General features: G+C 42.2%; 1 protein-coding gene across 1 annotated transcript; it reads right to left on the reverse strand.

Moving 5' to 3' along the window:
* Window positions 1-3,057: 3,057 nt before the first annotated feature.
* Window positions 3,058-23,252, reverse strand: atp8b5b (ATPase phospholipid transporting 8B5b). Its single transcript, XM_046370006.1, has 28 exons — window positions 22,897-23,252; window positions 16,733-16,814; window positions 16,497-16,555; window positions 16,166-16,279; window positions 15,086-15,184; window positions 14,885-14,946; window positions 12,930-13,002; window positions 12,665-12,735; window positions 12,439-12,521; window positions 12,158-12,316; window positions 11,943-12,031; window positions 11,565-11,752; window positions 10,882-11,090; window positions 10,695-10,738; window positions 10,391-10,556; window positions 9,874-10,062; window positions 9,553-9,668; window positions 9,241-9,405; window positions 9,011-9,122; window positions 8,676-8,781; window positions 8,424-8,574; window positions 7,788-7,971; window positions 7,399-7,622; window positions 7,058-7,141; window positions 6,693-6,938; window positions 6,274-6,412; window positions 5,961-6,091; window positions 3,058-5,855 (listed from the first exon to the last, which is right to left on the reverse strand). The coding sequence occupies exons 2-28, from the start codon at window positions 16,785-16,787 to the stop codon at window positions 5,592-5,594; spliced, it is 3,582 nt and encodes a 1,193-aa protein (XP_046225962.1). The 5' UTR covers window positions 16,788-16,814; window positions 22,897-23,252; the 3' UTR covers window positions 3,058-5,591.
* Between the last annotated feature and the right edge of the window lie 355 nt (window positions 23,253-23,607).

The raw sequence follows: 23,607 nt of genomic DNA on the forward strand, positions 1-23,607 counted from the left end.
AAGCCAATGTTGCATGTTGAATAAATGTTCTTCTTTATGAATTTGGCTCTACCGTTGGAACTGTTTTGGCTATAAACTAGTATGACCCCTTTCCTGAAAGCTTAGTCTCTCTGAAGCATGGACGTGCCTTTTGTTTCCCCTCCATGATGACCACATGCCGCGCAGGACACATCAGAAGGGAGTGTCCCAAAAACTGCAATTTGGCTGAATAGTTGAATAGCCCTGTCATAGCCCTTCTAGGGATGGTCATTCCAGTTTCCACTCCCTATTAATCTTGCTCTTGTGACTGACTGGGGTCGAAGCAGGCTTCCTGCATGTCACAAGACTATGTTAGCCCACTTAGCTAAAGCTCAAATGGATGAGTTCAGGAAGCTAACACAAGTCTTATAGTCTCCAGCAAGGTTACTCATCAAAAGAGCGTGGTTTATCGAACCACCTCTATTACATTTCACCCCCCTTTGACCAACTCAGAGATCCCGGCACCAATATAACTGACTGTGTTCGAAATCAGGCCTTTTGCACAACAACAACCCTTCCTGTGGCAAACAGAAGCAGAAGGATCTGTGCACCCCATTTAATGGTTTGGTGATCCATGCGTGTGATGAGCAACCTTGCCTGAGACCTAAAGACGTGTTTGTTTGACTGATGGGGTTCTAACCCAGGGCTCCTGTGTGCCAGGCAATGCAACTTTTCAGGTCTCAGACAAGTTACTCATTATGCGAGCGTGGTCACCGAACCACCTGTCTTACACTTCACCACCCTTTGACCTCCTCCTTGAAGAGACCCTTCCAAGTCACAGGACCAATGCCTAGGCTTTAGCTCAACAGGCTAACACATTCTTAACCTAGTCAGTCATATTACCCTTATGACTACCATTGCCGGAAACTTGAAACTAACGCATCTAACATGTATTCGTGTAGCAGATGGGGATCTGTGAAACTCACCCCTCGGCCTGAAGTGACCTTGCGCCATTGAAGGAGGCCTTTTTCAATAGTGCAATGGTTTGGAATGCTTCAGGATGGCAGTCACGTGTGTTTACGAGGCAGAAGTCCTGAGTTTGAGCCTCCATCTGAGCTATATCATAGGGAAGCGGTACTCACAGGCATCGTGGCGTCCTTTACAATGGTGCCACTGGACTCAGATCTACATTTGCGCTCAGTGTAGTGTATCATCCTTTAAATCAAATCAAAGTTAATTTGTTAAGTGCACTGAAAACAACAGGCTTACTTACAGGCTCTAACCAATAGTGCAAAAAAGGTATTAGGAGCCTCCCGGGTGGCGCAGTGGTTAAGGGCGCTGTACTGCAGCGCCAGCTGTGCCATCAGAGTCCCTGGGTTCGCGCCCAGGCTCTGTCGTAACTGGCCGCGACCGGCGACGCACAATTGGTCTAGCGTCGCCCGGGTCAGGGAGGGCTTGGTCCGTAGGGGTGTCCTTGTCTCATTGCGCACCAGCGACTCCTGTGGCGGGCTGGGCGCAGTGTGCGCTAGCCAAGGTGGCCAGGTGCACGGTGTTTCCTCCGGCGCATTGGTGCGGCTGGCTTCCGGGTTGGATGCGCACTGTGTTAAGAAGCAGTGCGGCTTGGTTGGGTTGTGTATCGGAGGACGCATGACTTTCAACCTTCGTCTCTCCTGAGCCGTACGGGAGTTGTAGCGATGAGACAAGACGGTAGCTACTACAACAATTGGATACCATGAAAATTTAGGAGAAAAAGGGGTAAAAATTCAAAAAAGGTGAACAATAGGTAGGTAAAGAAATAAAACAACAGACTACAGTGGGGCAAAAAAGTATTTAGTCAGCCACCAATTGTGCAAGTTCTCCCACTTAAAAAGATGAGAGAGGCCTGTAATTTTCATCATAGGTACACTTCAACTATGACAGACTAGATGAGAAAAGAAATCCAGAAAATCACATTGTAGGATTTTTAATGAAATTATTTGCAAATTATGGTGGAAAATAAGTATTTGGTCACCTACAATCAAGCAAGATTTCTGGCTCTCACAGACCTGTAACTTCTTCTTTAAGAGGCTCCTCTGTCCTCCACTCGTTACCTGTATTAATGGCACCTGTTTGAACTTGTTATCAGTATAAAAGACACCTGTCCACAACCTCAAACAGTCACACTCCAAACTCCACTGTGGCCAAGACCAAAGAGCTGTCAAAGGACACCAGAAACAAAATTGCACCAGGCTGGGAAGCCTGAATCTGCAATAGGTAAGCAGCTTGGTTTGAAGAAATCAATTGTGTGAGCAATTATTAGGAAATAGAAGACATACAAGACCACTGATAATCTCCCTCGATCTGGGGCTCCACGCAAGATCTCACCCCGTGGGGTCAAAATGATCACAAGAACGGTGAGCAAAAATCCCAGAACCACACGGGGGGACCTAGTGAATGACCTGCAGAGAGCTGGGACCAAAGTAACAAAGCCTACCATCAGTAACACACTACGCCACCAGGGACTCAAATCCTGCAGTGCCAGACGTGTCCCCGTGCTTAAGCCAGCCCCAAAACATCACTGCTCTAGAGGAGATCTGCATGGAGGAATGGGCTAAAATACCAGCAACGGTGTGTGAAAACCTTGTGAAGACCTACAGAAAACGTTTGACCTCTGTCATTGCTAACAAAGGGTATATAACAAAGTATTGAGATTGTGGTAGTATGTACATGTAGATATGGTTAAAGTGACTACGCATATATGATGAACAGAGAATAGCAGCGCTAGCTTTATATGAATTACCTGAACTTACAGGCTTTAGCTAAGTGGGCTAACAGTCTTGTGACATGCAGGAGACCTGTTTCGAACCCAGTCAGTCACAAGAGCAAAATTGAAAAGGGAGTGGAAAGACTATCCCGAGGGGTTATGACAGGGCTATTCAACTATATTCTTATGGGGGCCAAATTGTGTTTTTTGTGACACTCCCTTCTAACGTGTCGTACGCGGCATGTGATCATCATAGAGGGGAACAGAAGGCACAGTCCATGCTTCAGAGAGTCTAAACTTTCAGGAAAGGGGTCATAATAGTGTATAGCCAAAACAGTTCCAACGGTAGAGACAAATTCATAAAGAAGAACATTTATTCAACATGCCACATTGGCTTCAGAAATCACCAGAAGCTTCTGTTTACCACAGTGTTTTATTCTATCTGTTCTCCTCTACTTTTCCTGGCTGCCAAAGTACCATGATGTTGTCTCTGGTTTTGAATTGGAATTTAGATTACTGACTTAGAAAACTGAATCTGAATGCATCTGAGAAGTTGAATATATGAAATATATTAACATATTCAATAATAGTATGTAAACTTTATACACAGACAATGAATTCAATATCTACCATATTGAAACTGAATATATAAACATTCAATTTGAATATTAAATTAAATTTGAATTGTAAAATGTAATGCAATATTAATTCAATTCAGTTTCAAATCATGAAATACAAGTTCAAATTATGAATTCTATAATTAAATGTGTGCATTACAAATTAAAAAATATTAAATTCAAATTCTATATCCTAATACAAATTACAAATGATGTAGCCTAATTCAAATACAATTTCTGTTCGCACTGAAAACGCTCCAAAACACACACAGTGTTCAGACATAGGGTCTGCATGAAAGATGGGGAAGGCGAGTAAAATAGGGCGAGTGTGAAAGCGAGAAACTGACAGCGGAGCCCAGAACGTGTGTCACCGCATCATGCCAGTAGTCTACCGCAACACACACATGACCATTTGCCAGTCGCACTACAATGTCCTAAATCCGTTTACATTAAATAACATTCTAAATAAACACACACTAAAGCAATAAAAAAAAACAAAGAAATGCATTTACATTTGCCAGGAAAGCATCATGGAAAAGCATCATGGAAAAGCATCTCCTAACCTACATTTTATTCTAACAGCTGTAGGAAAAAACTTGCACTGTAATCTTCTCCCAATTTTCCAATTTAAAGTTGCAATGGATGCATATGCATATTATAGAATTGAGAAGAATAACGATATATGTTTCCTTCCAACTCTTCAACATAATGCAATTGAATGATTAATAAAACATGCGCCCCTCGAATGGTGATGTATTCCGTAAAATAAACAGCATTAAACATACATACGGTGGATTTTGCAGGTAGTTTGAAGGTTTCGATCGATAATTTTGTTGTACATTGTTTAATAGTTCCAACCGTTGCAGGACAGTTCCTGGTTTCCAACAGTCAGGGCGCCGCGCTTCTAGTGCTGGTGAAAACAGAGGCCAGACGGGTCAGCGGTATACAGTATATTTGCGTCACAACGTGTCTATCCAATGCGCACAGCGCAGGACTTGCCACTCAAGCCGTTTCCAACAATAACAATAGCGAATAGAAATACATATAGGCTATTTAGACTAGTCTATTTGAAAATAATCAATGACTAAAAACAACAATCGCAACAACAAAAGGAATACAAAAATATCAAACATGTATTATGGCTGTAGCCTACAATGCTGAAAAAGTACATACTTGAAATCATATTGGAGAGTGTCTATGATTAGTGTTTCAGTGATTGAGAATCATTTCACATTGACATACAATAACGGCAATACATACATTAAACAAATGACATTATTCACAGATTTAAAAAAAAATATGACAACTTAATGTAGATCCAAAAATATGACAACTTAATGTAGATCCAAAAATATGACAACTTAATGTAGATCCAAAAATATGACAACTTAATGTAGATCCAAAAATATGACAACTTAATGTAGGTCCAAAAATATGACAACTTAATGTAGATCCAAAAATATGACAACTTAATGTAGATCCAAAAATATGACAACTTAATGTAGATCCAAAAATATGACAACTTAATGTAGATCCAAAAATATGACAACTTAATGTAGGTCCAAAAATATGACAACTTAATGTAGATCCAAAAATATGACAAAAATACATATACTATGTCAGTTAGTCAGATATAGGCTATGATTGACATAATGCACCCATGATATCTCAAATAATAATCTAATGTATCATAAATAACGCAATGCAAGACCCTGAGTACACAGTTCACTAGAATGTCAGTTGAACAATATTCAAAGGTCTAAGATTCAACAAGATCATTTGAGTCTCACCAAATTGTATAATAACACCATTATGACTCAATAATAACTACATTTCATGTATACATCTATAATAAAACATATTATAAATCTGCATTGTAAAATCTTGAACATAATACCACACAATTATCACTTTGACTAATGCCCAGCATTATATTTTTGCTGTTTCACAAATAGTTTTTTCACAGTTACAAGTACTTACACATACATCTAAGCCTGGCACCATAGAGATCCTATTAAATTACAGTATTTTCATTCTTAATTCTATGCCTAGCAATAAATTATGAATTCAGGCTTGGGGTTGTCCTTGTATTTAAAAAAGAAATCCTGACAAAGAATGTTACACATCCTCACATCAGTGGAAATCAGACTCAAGTGTTGAAGTGTTTCAAAGAAACATGGCTAATTGATATTTGATAGATGTTTGGAATGGATTGAGTGAGTGTTTTCAGACTTAATGACCTGAACACTGTGTGCCCTGTTAGGTCATCAGTCCTAGGGACTCAGTGGTGGCTCCTCCCGCTCGCTGATGGTGCGGTAGAACTGAGGCTGGGTCTGGGCCAATGGGGAGTCTGTCTGGGAGAAGAGGGCTGGCCGGCTCTTTGGGGTCCTCCGCAGAAACTTGCCTGAGGTCACCAGGTCACCGTAGCCCTGGGCGTGGGAGAAGGCATAGCCTGAACGGCGGGTACTGGAGCGGCGGGCTTGGACACGGCGAGGGGTAGGGGGCAGCACCTTGTCCTGTCTCACCTTGTACCTCACCTAGAGGGGGAGGGATGAGGATAAATGAGAGAGACAGTGAGGGAAAAGTAATCATTTGTGAATCTTCTATGCCAATGACAAATGTGTTGACCCTCGACCTCTGACCTTGTCATTGATGGTGGGCCACAACAGAATGCGCAGGAAGCGGTATGCCACCACGGGAAGCACACAGAGGATGGAGGTGAGTAGCATGGTCAGCCACACGTTGGGCTGGTTCAGGGAGTTCCTGGCTGTGCCTGTTACATACAGTACAGCATGGCAACATGCGTTTAGATACAGACACTTACCTACATAGTGACAGATGATGTCACCGACTGAACATACACACCACAGTACTACCAAACGTTCAGACAGAAAGACATGAATGATGAAGGGAGAGGAGGTGAATGGATGGGGGGTGCTGAGGGGTACTACTCACCAATGAAGGGGAAGGAGGAGGTTAACGTGAGGAACATGCCATTGCTGTACATGGTGAATATGACAGCAAAGTACACAGACAGACTGCCCCACAGGAAGAACTGGTTCATTGCTGTCCAATAATGGGTGTCCAGACCCAGCTTTAACAAAGACACATGCAGCTACCTCAGACTCTGTCACTGTGTGTGTGTGTGTGTGTGTGTGTGTGTGTGTGTGTGTGTGTGTGTGTGTGTGTGTGTGTGTGTGTGTGTGTGTGTGTGTGTGTGTGTGTGTGTGTGTGTGTGTGTGTGTATTTATATGGATATGGTTTCGCCTCAGCTGTAACCCCACCCAACATCAATTCACAGGACACTCATGTACCACCACAAACTGACCATACTGTATGTCGTATCATGAGTCAATACGCTCCCCCGCACTTACTTGTATGCTGACGGCGATGAGCAGGCAGGTCTGGGCCAGCAGGGCGAAGGACTGATAGTCCACAATTTCTTTGCCGTCGTCTCGGACCGTGTCGTACATGGCTGCCCAGGGAACGAAGAAGAGGACCAGGGAGCTGTAGCCACTGTGTAACACCGTGTAGACAAAGGCCCTCTTACTGAAGTACTGGTTCAGCTGGCCTGGGGTGTAAAGCTGGGGGTACTGGAAACTCCACCAATCATTCACATCCTAAAGATAAACACGTGAATACAAAACACATTAAGTACATACATTGGAATAAATACTTGGTGTGAATAATATGCCAGTGACGTACGTTACAGACATGTCAGATATGTCAATATAATTACCTGGTCAAAAAGACTTAAGCTGAGCACAGGTAGAGCTGTGTAAACCAGGTTAAACAGGGTGATGAACCACTCGTCAAATACCGTCTGTGGGAAAAACAACACAGCATAACACACATGACATTACATGGCAGAGTTTTTCCTTGCCTGGTCATGTGCTCAGGAAAAACAACACAGCAATACACACATTACATTACATGGCTGAGTTTTTCCTTGCCTGGTCATGTGCTCAGGAAAAACTCCTGGCACTAGCAAAAATATAATTAACTAAATGAACCAAAGCATAATCTCAGACATCTTTTCCGTCATGACTCTATGTGTCGGTGTGTGCATTTTTGTCTCACCTGTGCTGAGAAACCGCAGAAGAAGCCATACCAGAAGTGGACAAAGGTGAAGGTGAAGTTCTTGTAGAAGAAGTAGCACAGGAACTTGCACATCCTCAGGTAGGACCAGCGACCGTGCACCAGCAGGAGGCGCTGTAGGTAGCGGAACTGAGCGAAGGAGTAATCACTGGAGAGCACCGCCTGCATACCCTCCTGACCTGATATACCCACCCCTATATGAGCAGCTGGGGGGGGGGCAAGAGAGAGGGGTCAAGGGGGGAGAGAGAGAGAGAGTGAGAGGATGAGTGTGTGCTTGTGTGTATGAGTTGATAAGAGCATCAGGGTCAGTCTTTAACTACAGTGGTTAATATAATCGGATTATCTCCCCAGTCTCCCCATCTCCCTCCTACCCTTGATCATGCTGACATCGTTGGCCCCGTCGCCGATGGCTAGAGTCACGGCCTGTTTGTACTTCTTCACCAGCTCCACCACCTGGGCCTTCTGCAGTGGAGTCACCCTGCAGCAGATCACTGTCTGACACATACACGCCGTCCGCAGCAGCTCTATCTCCATGTCCTTCTCCAGGGCGAATGCCTGGGGGGAGAGGGAGGTTGGGGGGAGAGTGAGATGGGGCGGGATGGGAAGAAGGAAAGTAATGAAGGATTGTTAATGAAATATTGGAACAATTCTACTAGTGTTGGAACACGTCCTGTTTTTGCACGCACGCACGCACGCACGCACGCACGCACGCACGCACGCACACACACACACACACACACACACACACACACACACACACACAGAGAGGATTGACACAAGCCGTCAAAACAGCGATTTTCATCACAAGAACCAATAGATTCCTCCCTTTTTTGTGTGTGTCTTTTGTTCACTTAAAAAAAAGTTTTTGTATTGTTACATTTTTTTGTATCATTAAAAAAGTAATTACATCTATCAATCGGGGCTGAGAATATGTTACGTTTCCAGTAACTTGTCCTATGACCCACCAGGGTCCTTGTCCTGTGACCCACCAGGGTCCTTGTCCTTACCAGACTGTGTCCGTTAATCACCATAGCATACTCTCCATTCACTGGCTCATCCGCCACCGTCTCCGTCTTTTGAAGACAAAACAGGCCACTTCTACTCTTCTTGACAGTAGGTTCCTCTGTTCCATCAGGTGTCATCTTCCTCCTCGCAGTCCTGGTCAGATCGAAAGGGAGAGTGAGGTACTTTTACATGTCGCCATACTGTGGTGCTTCAAGTTACGAATGTGGCTGCTAATAGTCTGTCTGTGGACTCACTGGAGTTCCTTTCTGACTTCCTCTGCTGTGTTTGCCGACACAATGAAAACCTCATTCATCTCCTCTCTCAACATGTTACAGGAGTAGCCAATGTTCTCTGCTGTTTCTGTTCCCGACAGAGAGAAAAGAGACTCAGGAAGTGCCAGATAAAAACATTTGCCGATTGATTTTTATTTGATTTATTTAACCTTTATTTAACTAGGCAAGTAAGTTAAGAGCAAATACCCCGGCCAAACCTGGACAACGCTGGGCCAATTGTGCACCGCCCTATGGGACTCCCAATCACATCCGGATGTGATACAGCCTGATAGTGTATTCCAAGGAAGATGACCCACCTTGCTTGTCTCCAGTGAGCACCCAGATCTTGATGTCGGCTTTGGACAGCTGTTCGATGGTCTGGGGCACTCCATCTTGTAGCTTATCCTCTACGGCAGTGGATCCTAACAGCTACACACATACCGTTAGAAACGGTAAGATTCAGTAAGATTCAGTCTATGCTAGTAGATTGTCTTGTAGGCCTTATGATAAGACATTGAAATGATATATTTCTTCCTGTGGTACACACCAGCAGGCCTTTCTCTATCTCCTCATACAGCGCATCCAGCTTCTCCTCCCTTTCGTCCATGGCAGTGTTGGCCACATGGTGGCGCAGTTTCCAATCCTCCATATACTCTGGGTCTATGTCCTTGTAGGCCAGAGCCAGTGTACGCAGACCCTCTCCAGCAAACTCCTGCCAATGGAAACGTTTAGTTAGTCTTATACACACGTACAGGGTTGGACACAAGATATAGTCGATCTTGTAGCTTATATTCACATGGTCCACAAGAAATACATAATCATAAACACACACACAGACACAGACATACTGGTTACTCACATTGAGGTGCAAGGTGGTGACCTCCGTTAGGTTGCTGCAGGAAGAGTTCAGTCTCTCGAAGATGATGGTGTCTGCTCCCTTACAGTACAGAGTCAGCTTCCCCTCTGGACTGCGCACTTGGGGCCACACAAGATATAATCAGGTTTGGTTTGCTTAAATAAAAAAAACGTTAAAAAAAAAACTCTACCTCTTACAATAAAGCCACCAAAGTTTGAACAAACATGATAGATTCATAGATTCTTCATGTCATTCAGATCATTCTAGATAGCTATGGTTTCAGAACATATTTCCTTCAAATTGTGAAAGCACAACTGGACTCACCGATGACCGACATCCTCTTGCGGACGTTGTTGAAGTCCAGAACAGCCAGCAGCTCGTAGGTGACCAGCTCTCCCATCTCCACCACAGTGATGCTCTCTGGCGTACGAGAGCGGAACACAAAGCCAAAGTTCCTGGCCGCTGTGACCAGAGCACCCTCGTCTGGTGACTGGGCCTGGTAGTACAACTCACCTAGAAGATCACAATGGAGTGATTCATTTGTCACCTTGTCTAACCTTGTCCTGGGTACCAGTCTTTTTAGCTAACATTCCACTCCTTGCCACTTCTGTCATTTGCCAGAGTAATGGCAAAGAGTGGAATGTCAGCTAAAAAGACTGGTACCCAGACTAGTCTAGCGTACGGAGTAGGTAGCAGTTGTCCCAACCACTGGTATCACAGATAGTTCTCTCATTAAGGGGTAGACATAGGGCTGTGGTGAGGTACAATTTGTACCTCAAGCCTCCATAGTCACCTACACCCATGCAATAACATGTGAATCCAGCAGGAGGCGCTTGCTCACCCTCCTTCTTCTCCTCGGGCATGACGGTGTGGCACAGTGCCAGCAGGCGGAAGAAGGCCTGCACCTCAGGGTTGCCCTCCCTCACAACCTCCACCAGTCTGTTGTCATGGAAACAGAACTTTGGGTCTGCCAAGTTGTTCCAAGAGAAGTCCACCTTCTCTGTTTTCTACCGGAGAGAGTAAAAGGAGGGTTAGGAATGTTTATGCCACAGAATGTAAGGACGTATTGCCAAAGAAAGGGACTTAGAGACGGTTCTTTCATACATTAAATCCATAAACCCAACACACCCTGTTCCACCTCTCACCTCATTAATCTCCACTCTTTGTCCTGAGAAGTCCAACAACTCCCCTGGAGAACAGAAGTACATTTTGTCAGTTACATGGTACAGTGACTGATTGGCTCCAATGTGTATTAAATGAATTCTTAATGTATCTGTGTGTGTAAACACATGACAACTGTTTGTGTGTGTGCATTCCAGCGCCAGGCCTCACCATAGGACTTCCCGTTGATGGAACACTTGTTGAAGGTCATGACGTTCTGTGTGAGTGTTCCAGTCTTGTCAGAGAAGATGTATTTGATCTGGCCCAGCTCCTCATTGAGCGTGGTGGTCCTGGCCTCAGCAGGCGTGTCATTCTTGGGATAATACATCTTCCTGTCCCAGTTTATGTAGAAACTGTTCCCCAGGCGAATTATCTCCACACTGCACCCAACACACAGGAGGAAGAGAAAGAAAGAGAGAGAGAGAGAAAGAAATGCAATCAATTCACTTTGATGATTAGTGGTGAAACAGTCCTGTCATCAAAGGCACAGTAAGAGTAACACGTTTGGGAATTTTGATGCACATGCAGTGAATGACTAGATCAGAGGTGCCAAACTAATTTTGCCACGAGGCTGTGGCCTTCAACGAGATCCGGAGGGCCGCACTGAAAATTGGTTATGTTTCCTCAACGTCAAAATTGGCAAGAAATAGTCATCTATCCATATTTTTGGGATGATTTTTCAATGCTCCCTGACTGTCCAGCTTTCATTTCAGTGATTATCAGCTGGACACATTCAAAAAACCTGTATGAATGTAGGTCCATTATAATTTCCATATATATATATAGATTTTTTTTTACAACAATATCTAAAATATATGTTTGTCACTCCAAGAGAATATGTAAAGTGCACTGACCTGACATAGAGAGATATAGGCACCACAGTGTTGAGGATGATGACATAGGACCAGAAAGTGAGGAAGGCTGAGAAGGGAGCGTTAACCCCCTTGGGCAGGAATGCAGCGAACTTAGAGCCCTCCTGGTATTCCCAGATCCCATTCCCAATGGCCAGGATTAAACACATAATCATCAGGAAACCAAAGATCTGGAAGGCCGAACAACAGTTGTAGCGGTATTTATTAGAGGGGTAAAGAAAGATTTTGTTTGGGTGCCAGGCAGGTATTAACCTGTAAGAGGTAGGTGTGTGTGTGTGTGCGTGTGTGTCTGTGTGTGTGTGTGTCTCTCTGTGTGTGTGTGTGTGTGTATGTCTGTGTGTGTATAATACTCAAACTCACACTCAGCACCAGCACATTCATGAGGCGATCAATGCTGGTCCGTTTGAATGTGGTCCTTCCGCAGTTCTGCATTAGCTTTGTGTCTGGACCTAAAAGAATGAATAGACCTATCATCAGTTGAGGATTTTTTTTTAAATGAAAGTTTTGGCCATATAAAGGGACACCCTAACCTAATAGGTAATGTCTCAGTCCTTATGTGGACCAATATGGCTCACCTCCAAAGACGACCAGGCCGAAGCACCACTGGGTGTTCCTCAGAGTGCAGCCTCTCAGCAGTATCCTCTCGTTGTCCAGTGAGTACGTTTCTCCCTTCAGGGTCAGGGTGCCAGTGAACTTATCTAGGCGGTTGTTGGGAGGCTCACAGCGCACCTCGCCTACACAGGGACAGAAAGGTTCAGGGACTATACAACAGTGACTGATGAACTGGTAAGAGTATTCTAAATCATATGATCTAGACTTTTAAGCCATGATAATATATCTGTTTTTCCAGTCTTACCATTGAAGTTGGCCAGTTTCTCTACGCTGTCCTCCAGCTTCCCTGTCACAGTCAGGGCCTGCTTCACCTTCAAGTTAGTTTCTCTAGAGGAGGAAGAAAGCAGGATGAGAAACACAGAGGGAGAGCTGATACAATTAAAAATGGCAGTGAAATTTCACAGGTGTGAAATGTACACACACAAACATGCAAACACATACATGCATGCATGCAACACACAGAGACACACCCGTCTAGTTCAGCAGTTTCTATGTAGACAAGATTGAGAGGCTCACTGCTGGACAGCAACAGAAGATCAGCCTGGAGAAGGAGTGATAGACACAACAAAAGAAGGGGAGAGAGAGAGAGAGAGAGAGAGACTCCATAAATTATGAAATTAGTTAGATTTTCAATTCTGTGGAATGACTGGTGAACCTCACTGGCTGATTGTATTTCTATTGTACATCTGCCCTTTGACCTTCATCTGCAGACACCTTTATCACCTCCATCCTTACCGTGACAAACTGATTATTCTCTAGCTTGACGATGTCCCCAACTTGAACATCCATCCACTTTTCACTCTGTAGTCTGAAAAGAGCAAGAATGTAATGAGGCAGCGCTAAAGCAAGCCCACAGTGACCTCTGGTGTTTGAGAAAGCTAAGAACACCGACTAACGTCACCGCCAGAGACATTCATAACAAATATATAGACCTCTCGAGAGGGGAGAGGCTATATGGACATTCCTGGTGCCCATATCGATGACGTGTGTTGCGCAGTTGATTGGACACGAATGGATTTGGTTCAGTGAGAGCCATGCATTTATACGGAACTAAAATATAAACGCAACATGTAGTGTTGGTCCCATGTTTCATTAGCTAGAATAAAAGATCCCAGAACTGTTCCATACGCACAAAAAGTGTATTTCTAGAAAATGTTATGCACACATTTGTTTACATTACATTTCTGCTTTGCCAAGATAATCCACCGACATGACAGGGGTGGCATATATTGAGCGTGCAACTGGCATGCTGACTGCTAGAATGTCCACCAGAGCTGTGCCAGAGAATGAAATATTAATTTCTCTACCATAAATTGCCTCAAATGTTGTTTTACAGAATGTGGCTGTACGTCCAACCAGCCTCACAACCACAGACCACGTGTAACCACGCCAGCCCAGGACCTCCACATCTAGCTTCTTCGCTTGCAGGATCGTCTGAGACCGGCCACCCGGACAGCCGATGAAACTGTGCGCTTGCACAACCAAATAATCTGCACAAACTGTCAGAAACAGTTTCAGGGAAGCTCAACCGACTTCAGTGGGCAAATGCTCACTTTCGATGGCCCCTGGCACGCTGGAGAACTGTGCTCTTCACGGATGAATCCTGGTTTCAACTGTAGCGGGCAGATGGCAGACATTGTGTATGGCATCGTGTGGGCAAGTAGTTGTGAACAGAGAGCCCATGGTGGTGGTGGGGTTATGGTATGTGCTGGCATAAACTACGAGCAGCTAAAAAATGAATTTTATAAACGGATTTTATGACAGCGTGTTCCAGTTCCCACCAATATCAAGCAACTTCGCACAGCCATTGATCAATAGTCCACAATCAACAGCCTGATCAACTCTATGTGAAGGAGATGTGTCTGGTTACACCAGATACTGGTATTCTGATACACGCCACTATCTTTTTTTTAAGGTATCTGTGACCAACCAATGTGAAATCCATAGATTAGGGCCTAATGAATTTATTTCAATTGACTGATTTCCTTATATGAACTGTAACTCAGTAAAATCTTTGAAAATTGGCACAGTGTGTCCTATGCTCCCACTTGCTGCGGACTGGTGTCCTGGATTAAGGAGAGGGAAGTAGTTAGATAGTGTAGCCAATATCAGGGTGACAGCTAAAGCACATTTATACGAGTGATTTTCAATGTAGCCTAGAACTACGGCATTAACGTCTACATTTTTATTAAAAATAAGGAACAATTACTCCTATAAAAACGGAATGATTCTGAAAACTCTCCGAAGTCCCAACTTCAGTAGGCAAGTGTCAAATTCAAGTTTCTTGTCACAAGCGTAAACTAAGCAAGCTGGGGAGGTTGATATGGGTGTAAGATGGCACCTTGATACCATCTGTTGGTAAATGTTAATAACTGCAACACCAGTGTTTTTTACCGGTGTGCTTGATATACTCGGACGTATCGCAATGTACTGACCAAGACTGGTTACTCGCATCAATGACTCGGTCTCGTCATTTAACATCCAAATTGAGGTCTCATTATGATGACTGACTGAACCGAATCCGTTCATCCCCACTAAAACTCTCGCTGCGCGACATACGTCATATACTTTGGGCACCAGGCGTGCCCCTGTAGCCTCTCCGTCTTGTGACTATTGCTAATCTTTGACATTCAAGCACTTTCCAAGCACTGAGAATCTGGTTTACACAACAACAGCAAAAAGAGACTCACTCTCCTTCAACGAGGACCTCCACCTGCCGGTTGTTCACCTGCCTGTCACATCTGTGTCTGTTCTACACAGGCAAAGGAAACGGAAAGAGAATAAGGATTTGGAGACCAGGACATGTACATCATTGTGACGACAAAACAGGTCGACGTGGACCATCTCCTGCGTGCAGTCTTAATACTGTAGTTAGTAGACGTTGAGCTCACCATGTCGTCGCTGCCGTCCTTGGCCATGGTCATGGAGAGCACCAGGACCAGGGGGACCACGGTGGTGTACCAGGGCAGGGACGAGACCTCTGGGATGCTCTGAGAGGAGCCAGGAGAGACAAAACTCACCTTTCTGCTGCTATATTGTACTACTATACTCCCTACTATACACTGTACACAAAACATGAAGGACACTTGCTCTATCCATGACCAGGTGACTCCAGGTGAAAGCTATGATCCCTTATTGATGTTACTTATTAAATCCACTTCAAGCAGTGTAAATGAATGGGAGGAGACAGGTTGAAGAAGGATTTTTAAGCCTTGAGACAATTGAGACATGGATTATGTGTGTGCTATTCAGAGGATGAATGGGCAAGACAAAATATTTAAGGGCTTTTAAACGGGGTATGGTAGTAGGTGCCAGGCACACCGGTTTGTGTCAACAACTGCAACGCTGCAGGGTTTTTCACACTCATCAGTTTCCTGTGTGTATCAAGAAAGGTCCACCACCCAAAGGACATCCAGCCACCTTGATACAACTGTGGCATTGGAGTCAAGATGGGCCAGCATCCCTGTGAAACGCTTTCGACACCTTGTAGAGTCCACGCCCCAACAAATTGACAAATTGAGGCTTTTCTGGGGGGGGGTACTGTATAGGCCTGCAGCCAGCTCCATTGGCATGAGGACACTTACGTGGACACTATGAAGAAATACACATTTGCACTCAGATTCAATGTACGTTTTTTGTATATTTCAGGAGTTTGAATATGTGTACAATGATTCCCTTGATTTGGCCTTGGACTGGTGCTATCTAAATCGTACGTAGATATGCTGAACGACAACTGGATACGATATTAGAACTGGTTCAAATCAAAAGAGTTCAGAGAAGCATATCTAATGTCTGTTGAAAGCCAGTGAAGATGTCCAATTACATGTACATTGTGTCATACGGATGTTCTCCTAACAGGTATAGTATGTAGGCGTACAGTCCCAGTGCATTTGTCTACAGGACTCTGCCCTGTGCAGCAGTGAGAGGATACGGCTTAGAGCGGCTGCATTATGAGACTGTGGAAAGGTCACCTGGAGACAGAGGAGGAAGAGGAAGTAGGCATTGGCCAGTCTCTGGAACTGCTCAAACAGATTGAGTGGGAGAAAGGTGAATATGTTGTATTTGGAGGTTTTGATGGCATTGTCCTGCATGGGGAGCAAGAGGGGAACGTGTTACTGTGACATATGCAGATGAAATTTACACGCTTTTATACTTACAGTCATGTGTGCATACATTCATACAACTATATGCTCTACCAACTGAGCTACAGAAGGACCACATATATAACATGCATACAACATATACGCAGAGACACATCATGTAAACGTTGGTTTGGAATGAATACTCAACCCCAGTACTCACAGCGTACTTGTAAGACAAGTTGAGTTCTCGGTCATTTGCTCGTAGGTGTCTTTCTTCTTCTGTAGGTGGAAACACAACATCATTTAAAGATCACCGGTGTGGCCATCAAAGTAGCAACTTTTCCACAAATAAACTCTGGTTTTAACATACTTTAGGGCTGAGACACAGGTGTGGCAGTAAAATAATAAATTCCGCACCAGAGCGGGCATCAGACATCAACAGGTCATTTAACTCACCTTTCACAGCCTTCCCCCCACACTCCAGGCCCAACCGTGACAGTAGGGACCCCATGTTCACCTCAACACTTCCATATTCCACCTGGGAGAAAAAAATAGATGGGTGATGTGGAATAGTAGCTAGAAACATAATGGAATAATAGTGAAACTTGTCATCTAAAATTATGAGAAGCAAGGTTGGGGAAATTCCTGACCAGGATTTCTTCATACAAGGATGGTGCAGCTACAGTATACTGTAACTACTTAACAACAGGAACAGTCTCATTTACTCTAGTAAATCAAATCACATTTTATTTGTCACATACTCATGGTTAGAAGATGTTAATGCGAGTGTTGCGAAATGCTTGTGCTTCTAGTTCCGACCATGCAGTAATACCTAACAAGTAATCTAACAATTTCACAACAACTACCTTATGCACACAAGTGTAAAGGCATGAATAAGAATATGTACATAAAAATACATGGATGAGCGATGGCCGAACATGCAAGATGCAGTAGATGGTGTAGTAGGTCTATATTCTCTAACCAATGTGTGGAACAGCAAGTGTAGAACATCTATAATTGTATTGTGACGTTGTGAAGTTCATGGTGAGCCTTGCAGTGATGTACTCACAGGTCTTCTTTATTTGATTTAAAAATATATATTTCTTTAACCTTTATTTAACCAGGCAAGTCAGTTAAGAACAAATTCTTATTTTCTTATTCTTACTTTAAATGTAGTGTCCTTGCTAACGACCACTCTTATCAGTTTTACACTACTGATGAGAGCGATAATTAGTTATTCACTGCCCCCGCCTCCATACATATCCTTCTGCCCACAGACAAAGGCACACACCTGTTCCCTAAGCAAAGAGTGAGCTTCCTGATACATAATGAACACAGAGAATTGACTAGGTGAAATTCAGCAACATTAGAGCATTGATAATGTTACAGAGGTGCTCTAATGGGCTTTATAAGGATTGTCTTTTAAGTTTTGGACAAGGAGCAGGTTTCTATGAACATGTTTCTCATACACAGATGAAATGGATCACGGAGGAGGCCTAATTCAATAACTAAATCAGGGATTCTTGAAAGTAGGGACAATCTTTGTCAGGCAGGGAAACTTTATTTTTATAGTTGATTGTTTTATATAATTTTTTTGACATTATTTTAAACAACAAAGTTACATTTAGTGGAATATGCCTTTGTCCGGAGCAAAGGATCCAAATGTCAAAATCTCCAAAAATGTTTTTTTAAATTCTAAAAACTGGCAATAATGAATATTACGAAATTAGGTGAACTATTAGAATTTTTGCAAACAGGAAATGGCGGAGCGATTTCTACAAAGTGCATCTTCAATTGAAAACAATCACAGTAAGGTACTGAATTGTTACCTAGAAATCATTTGATATGATAAAAAAGGCAGCATTGGAACTTTAAGATAGAATATAAATTTGTTAAAATATGTACATTTTAATTCGTTTTTTTTGTCAACTCTGTGCTGAGTACTGAAAGATCTCAGAGAATGGTTGTTTTTATTTAAGATTTTTTATTGAATAATTTTCCATATTTTAAAAATGTTTGTGTTGAATTTGCATTTCTAGAGGCAAAAACAGAAAACAGAAAACAAAAACAGTGCCTTCAGAAAGTATTCACACTCCTTGACATTCTCCACATTTTGTTTTTAGTGCCTGAATTTAAAATGTATTAAATTCATTCAATTTTTTTTGTCACTGGCCTACACACAATACCCCATAATGTCAAAGTGGAATCTTGAAAAGCTGTAATGCCTTGAGTCAATAAGTATTCAACACCTTTGTTATGACAAGCCTAAATCAATTCAGGGGTTAAACATCTCTTAACAAGTTTTATTCTTAAGTTGCAAGGACTTTAATAGTGTTTAACATGATTTTTGAATGACTACCTCATCTCTGTACCCCACACATACAATTATCTGTGAGGTTCCTCAGTCGAGCAGGGAATTTCAACCACAGATTCAACCACAAAGACCAGGTAGGTTTTCCAATGACTCACAAAGATGAGAACCTAGATGGGTACATTTGTTTTTATCACATATTGAATATCCCTTTGAGCTTGGTGAAGTTATTAATTACACTTTGAATGGTGTATCAATAAACCCAAACACTACAAAGATAAAGGTGTCCTTCCTAACTCAGTTGCCGGAGAGGAAGGAAACCACTCAGGGATTTCACCATGAGGCCAATGGTGACTTTAAAACAGTTAGAGTTTAATGGCTGTGATAGGAGAAAACTGAGGATGGAGCAAGAACATTGTAGTTACTCCACAATACTAAACTACTGTAATTGATTGAGTGAAAAGAAGGAAGCCTGTACAGAATGCAAATATTCCAAAACAAGCATCCTGTTTGCAACAAGGCACTCAAGTAATACTGTGGCAAAGAAATGAACTTTTTGGTCTGAATTCAAAGTGTTATGTTTGGGGCAAATCCAATACAGCATATTACTGAGTATCACTCTCCATAATATACATATGCTTTCAATATTTGTGTATTAATTTCTACAATTTATAGTTGGTTTAAAGTTATTCAAATTTGGAGTTTTAACATATTGTCCCATGTACATTGTGCAATTGACCGTTGGTCCTTACCTAGACCCATAGGGATATCCAAAGGTGATCCAAATTTACCACGGGCATTATGATTGGGTAGCGTACCGCTGTACTCTGAATTGATGATTACTTTTGTGCTGCCAGCTTTGGGCATGTGGGCAGTGTTGAAACAATTGAAACAGGTTTGAAACAAACCCAACCTTGTGACGCAGTCACGGCCACAAGTCTCACAAAACTCTGTTTTGGACGAGACAGACTTTATGACCAGAATGATCCTATTAACCCTTTGTAGTCAATCTTGACAGTAGAATAAATGTTTTTGACTCATATCAATGCCAAATAGGCTGTTTTGTAAATGAAGTTTTTTTTAGGGACAGATATTCAGAATTTTTATTTGAATCACTGTTCTGCAACATATTCTTAACTTATTGAAGTATTTGCAGTTCTAGACCAGTAATGTATAATGTTTGCTTTATAAATGTTGTTTTATGTTCTGAATCTAGAAAAACATGTCAAAAAGCTAAATAAATTAGCCCTGGAGCATTATATAAAGCTATAACACAAAACAAAAATATGTTTGGAGATTTGTATTACATATTTGACTAATCTAATGTTAGAACTAAACAATCAAGGCCTTTTATCACTTGCTGAACAATACATGCAGAAATTAAATGCTTTTATGGTGTCTGACAGAGGTGACATAAAATGCAACTAAATGGATTTATCAGGGTACTGTTCCTTTACACGGTGATAGATTATACTGTACTTTGGTCTATCAAAATGTATATTTCAAATGTTGTTCATATTTAGACAAATACTTGTGAAGAAAAGTTGAGATTGTTCCATCTTTCAAGATTCCCTGAAATATGATTTTCATAAATGTTGTTCTGGATTCCTGTCGCTGGAGCCTTTCAAAATTAAAATAAACCATAGTCCCTGGGAATATCTTAGTCCACGTCGCCAAACTATGACTCATCTTTAGTACAGTGTAATTTGTTCCATTGGGAGTCTTTGAAACGTGTTCAAAGAGTCGTTTCATTATATTTTATATTTTCAGTCATTTTTGTGCACAAATATTTAATTTTTAAATCCTGTTATATAAAATTAAGGGCCTTTAATATAGACCACATGCAAAATTCAATAAAGACTTGCTAAAATTTCCCTCTGTGACTTCTGGGAAGATTTGAACACAGACACACATTTCTCAAAGTTTTCACCCTCATTGTGAAGCCCTAGTTATTTTGTTGCTTTGACAGTCATTCTTAAAGATGACTATTTATTTAATGTTATTAGTGATTCACTTTAAAATAAAACAAACCCTGTCTCTCATTTTAAGTCTTGTTTTAACATGTTGAAACTACTCCTTTAAAAAAAAATCTAAAGAGACATTGAACATCTAATAGTCAAATTATACTGTAACAGCAGGTGATCTGGGTCTACTCTTTAAAAAAAAATCAAAGTCTGGTATGTTGTGGTGGAAAACTGAACAGTTGGAGCATAACACGTCAACCATAGACAGACCGGCTAGAAACTTAATATTAATAATACAACAATTCTAATCTGAGGCTTGCATTTAATTCCTCCTCCCTGTTGCACACAAAAAGCTTCCATTCCCCCTGTGACAAAGGGATTTGCTTGCTAAGGTTACGGTTAGGTTGAGAATAAGGTCAGGATAAGGGTTAGGGTTAAGGTTAGGAGATGGTTGAAATGTTTCTGATAGTCAGTAAATAGTCTGTAGACCATCTACAGGTGGACTATGCAAATAAAGTGTTGCCTTTTATTTGGCACTTAATAGGCACTTACTACCTCTTGAGATGGTGGAAAAGGTGTTTTTTTAAAGTTGAACATGTACTCGTTATGAAACAATGTTAAAATTAGGTGAAATATAAAAAAATGTATTTTACCAAGATACACTACTCAAAAAGCACCTAATTGGTGTAACGACCCAAAAATAGAAGAAAATACAAATCTGATCATAGCACGTCCAATTTATAGTCCCTCATAAAGACTTTGACTGTACCATACTAGTTTCTTCTACATTAACGTGCTATGGCTTACGTTTTCTTCCCTCGATACTCACTGGTAGAGTACAGTGGATTCGGAAAGTATTCAGACCCCTTCTCCACATTTTGGTATGTTACAACCTTATTCTAAACAATAGAGTCCACCTGTGGTAAATTCAATTGATTGGACATTATTTGGAAAGGCACACACCTGTCTACGTAAGGTCCCACAGTTGACAGTGCATGTCAGAGCAAAAACCAAGCAATGAAGTCAAAGGATTTGTCCGTAGCGCTCCGAGACAGGATTGTGTCGAGGCACAGATCTGGGGAAGGGTATCAGAAAATGTCTGCAGCATTGAATGTCTCCAAGAACACAGTGGCCTCTATCATTCTTAAATAGAAGAAGTTTGGAACTACCGGGACTCGTCCTATAGCTGGCTGCCCCAACAAACTGAGCAGTCAGGGGAGGAGGACCTTGATCAGGGAGGTGACCAAGAACATGACGGTCACTCTGACAGAGCTGTATTGTGTGTAGATTGATGAGGGGATAAAACATTTTTAAATCCATTTTAGAATAAGGCTGTAACGTAACAACATTTGGAAAAAGTCTAGGGGTCTGAATACTTTCCGAATGCACTGTTTGTCATGTTGAGATGTAGCGCCAATCCTTATCAACGCTTAGTACCAGAGAAAAATATCCTGTTGATAATTCATACTGAGTCACTACACGTGAGATAGCTCATAACCCTGAACATTAGACCTGGTATTCCCTACAGTATATTCACAAAGCTCCTCTCAAGTTCTTATCTCTCTTCTTATCCGTTTTCTAGGTCCTTCGTGATGGGGGCCACCAGCTCAACCTCATATTAAAAAAGCCCACACTTTTTATTTAAGTTAAATGGAAAGCATTAGAATGACAAACTGTATTTAATCTGTATGTATTTATAGTATATAGCAATGGAGATCACATGATGAGCCACTTATATAATTGGCCATTTCAGATTCTCAACGGAACAATTTTCCTTTCCACAATGGGATTACAATAATGGGTCAGACGACTTGAAGTCTCTGTGCGTTCATAATGTCAACAGGGTTGTCACCATGACACTGTGTAGTTCAATCACCACAGCTACATTTATTTTTTGGCAGAAACTGACAAATCAACAGCTGTATCTACAACTCCAAACCAGAGGTCATAAGGTGATCTATTCCTCTCACGCCCACCACAACACAACACCCCAAACCAAAACAAACTAGGTAATCACAATGCTTTCCCACACCCATAAACTACACACACAGTATTCCATTCATTTTTGTTTTAGTTGAGACTCACATTGGACATCTCTACTCCCTTCATTGTACCAGAAAATACACTTGGATACAGTGCTTTATTGTGTTTAAGATAATTGAGATGCTGTAGGTCAATTCGACTTTGATCCGGTTTTACTCAATAGCCAAATACTGTATCTCGGAAGTATCTGAACTTGTAGACAGACTCCCTCCTAGACCCCAGACACAGGTTCACCACATTGTTAGTAGCAGTATCAGTAGAAAGTCATAAAAATGACAAATCCAATCATGACCGTCACTTACGTCAGTGAGAAGAATGGTATCAGAGTCCTTAGGAATGGCAAGGTCCTTCAGCAAAACACACAGATAGGTACAAATCAGAGGAGCGGGGAGAAAGTACAATACCAATGACTCCCAGTTCTCTCACTCAGCGCTATGCTTCCGTCTGGTCAAACACAGACACAGGCCGAGATGTAGACGCAGACAGAGGCGCTCCTCACAGACCCCTAGGTAGAAGGCAGGAGCAGAGCAGAAAAGGTGGAGTCCCTGTGCTGGGATGCGAGGGGCTGGGGGAGCCACAGTCAGCAGTAGGTAACGGAACGGGATCCCATTCAGTGTAATGGCACAAAGCTTGAGCAAACACTGCAGGCAGCGATCTTTGGACTTCGATGGTGAGCCACAGAGCAGGGCAGGAGCAGAGGCAGTAAAACTGTGTGGTAAGGGACTGACACTAGCCAATCAGAACAAGCAATGGGGTAATGACCAGGGAGATCAGAGGATGCAAGGCACATCATTTTCCACTTCCTATATGAATTCATATCAAACAGGCATACTGCCCAAAGTTACAATAGATTACATATTGATTTTGACAAGATTTATTAATGTCTATAAATGTTACTCTTATCAGACAATGAAATTGCTCATACGTGGACTTGAAGTGTCCGTACCATCGGAGTTGTGATAATTGTTATGAAAGTAGGGGGAGGATGTTGCTCAGAATCTCAGCGCTTCAGA

Source organism: Oncorhynchus gorbuscha, linkage group LG11 (assembly GCF_021184085.1).
Source record: "Oncorhynchus gorbuscha isolate QuinsamMale2020 ecotype Even-year linkage group LG11, OgorEven_v1.0, whole genome shotgun sequence".
Lineage (NCBI taxonomy): Eukaryota > Metazoa > Chordata > Actinopteri > Salmoniformes > Salmonidae > Oncorhynchus > Oncorhynchus gorbuscha.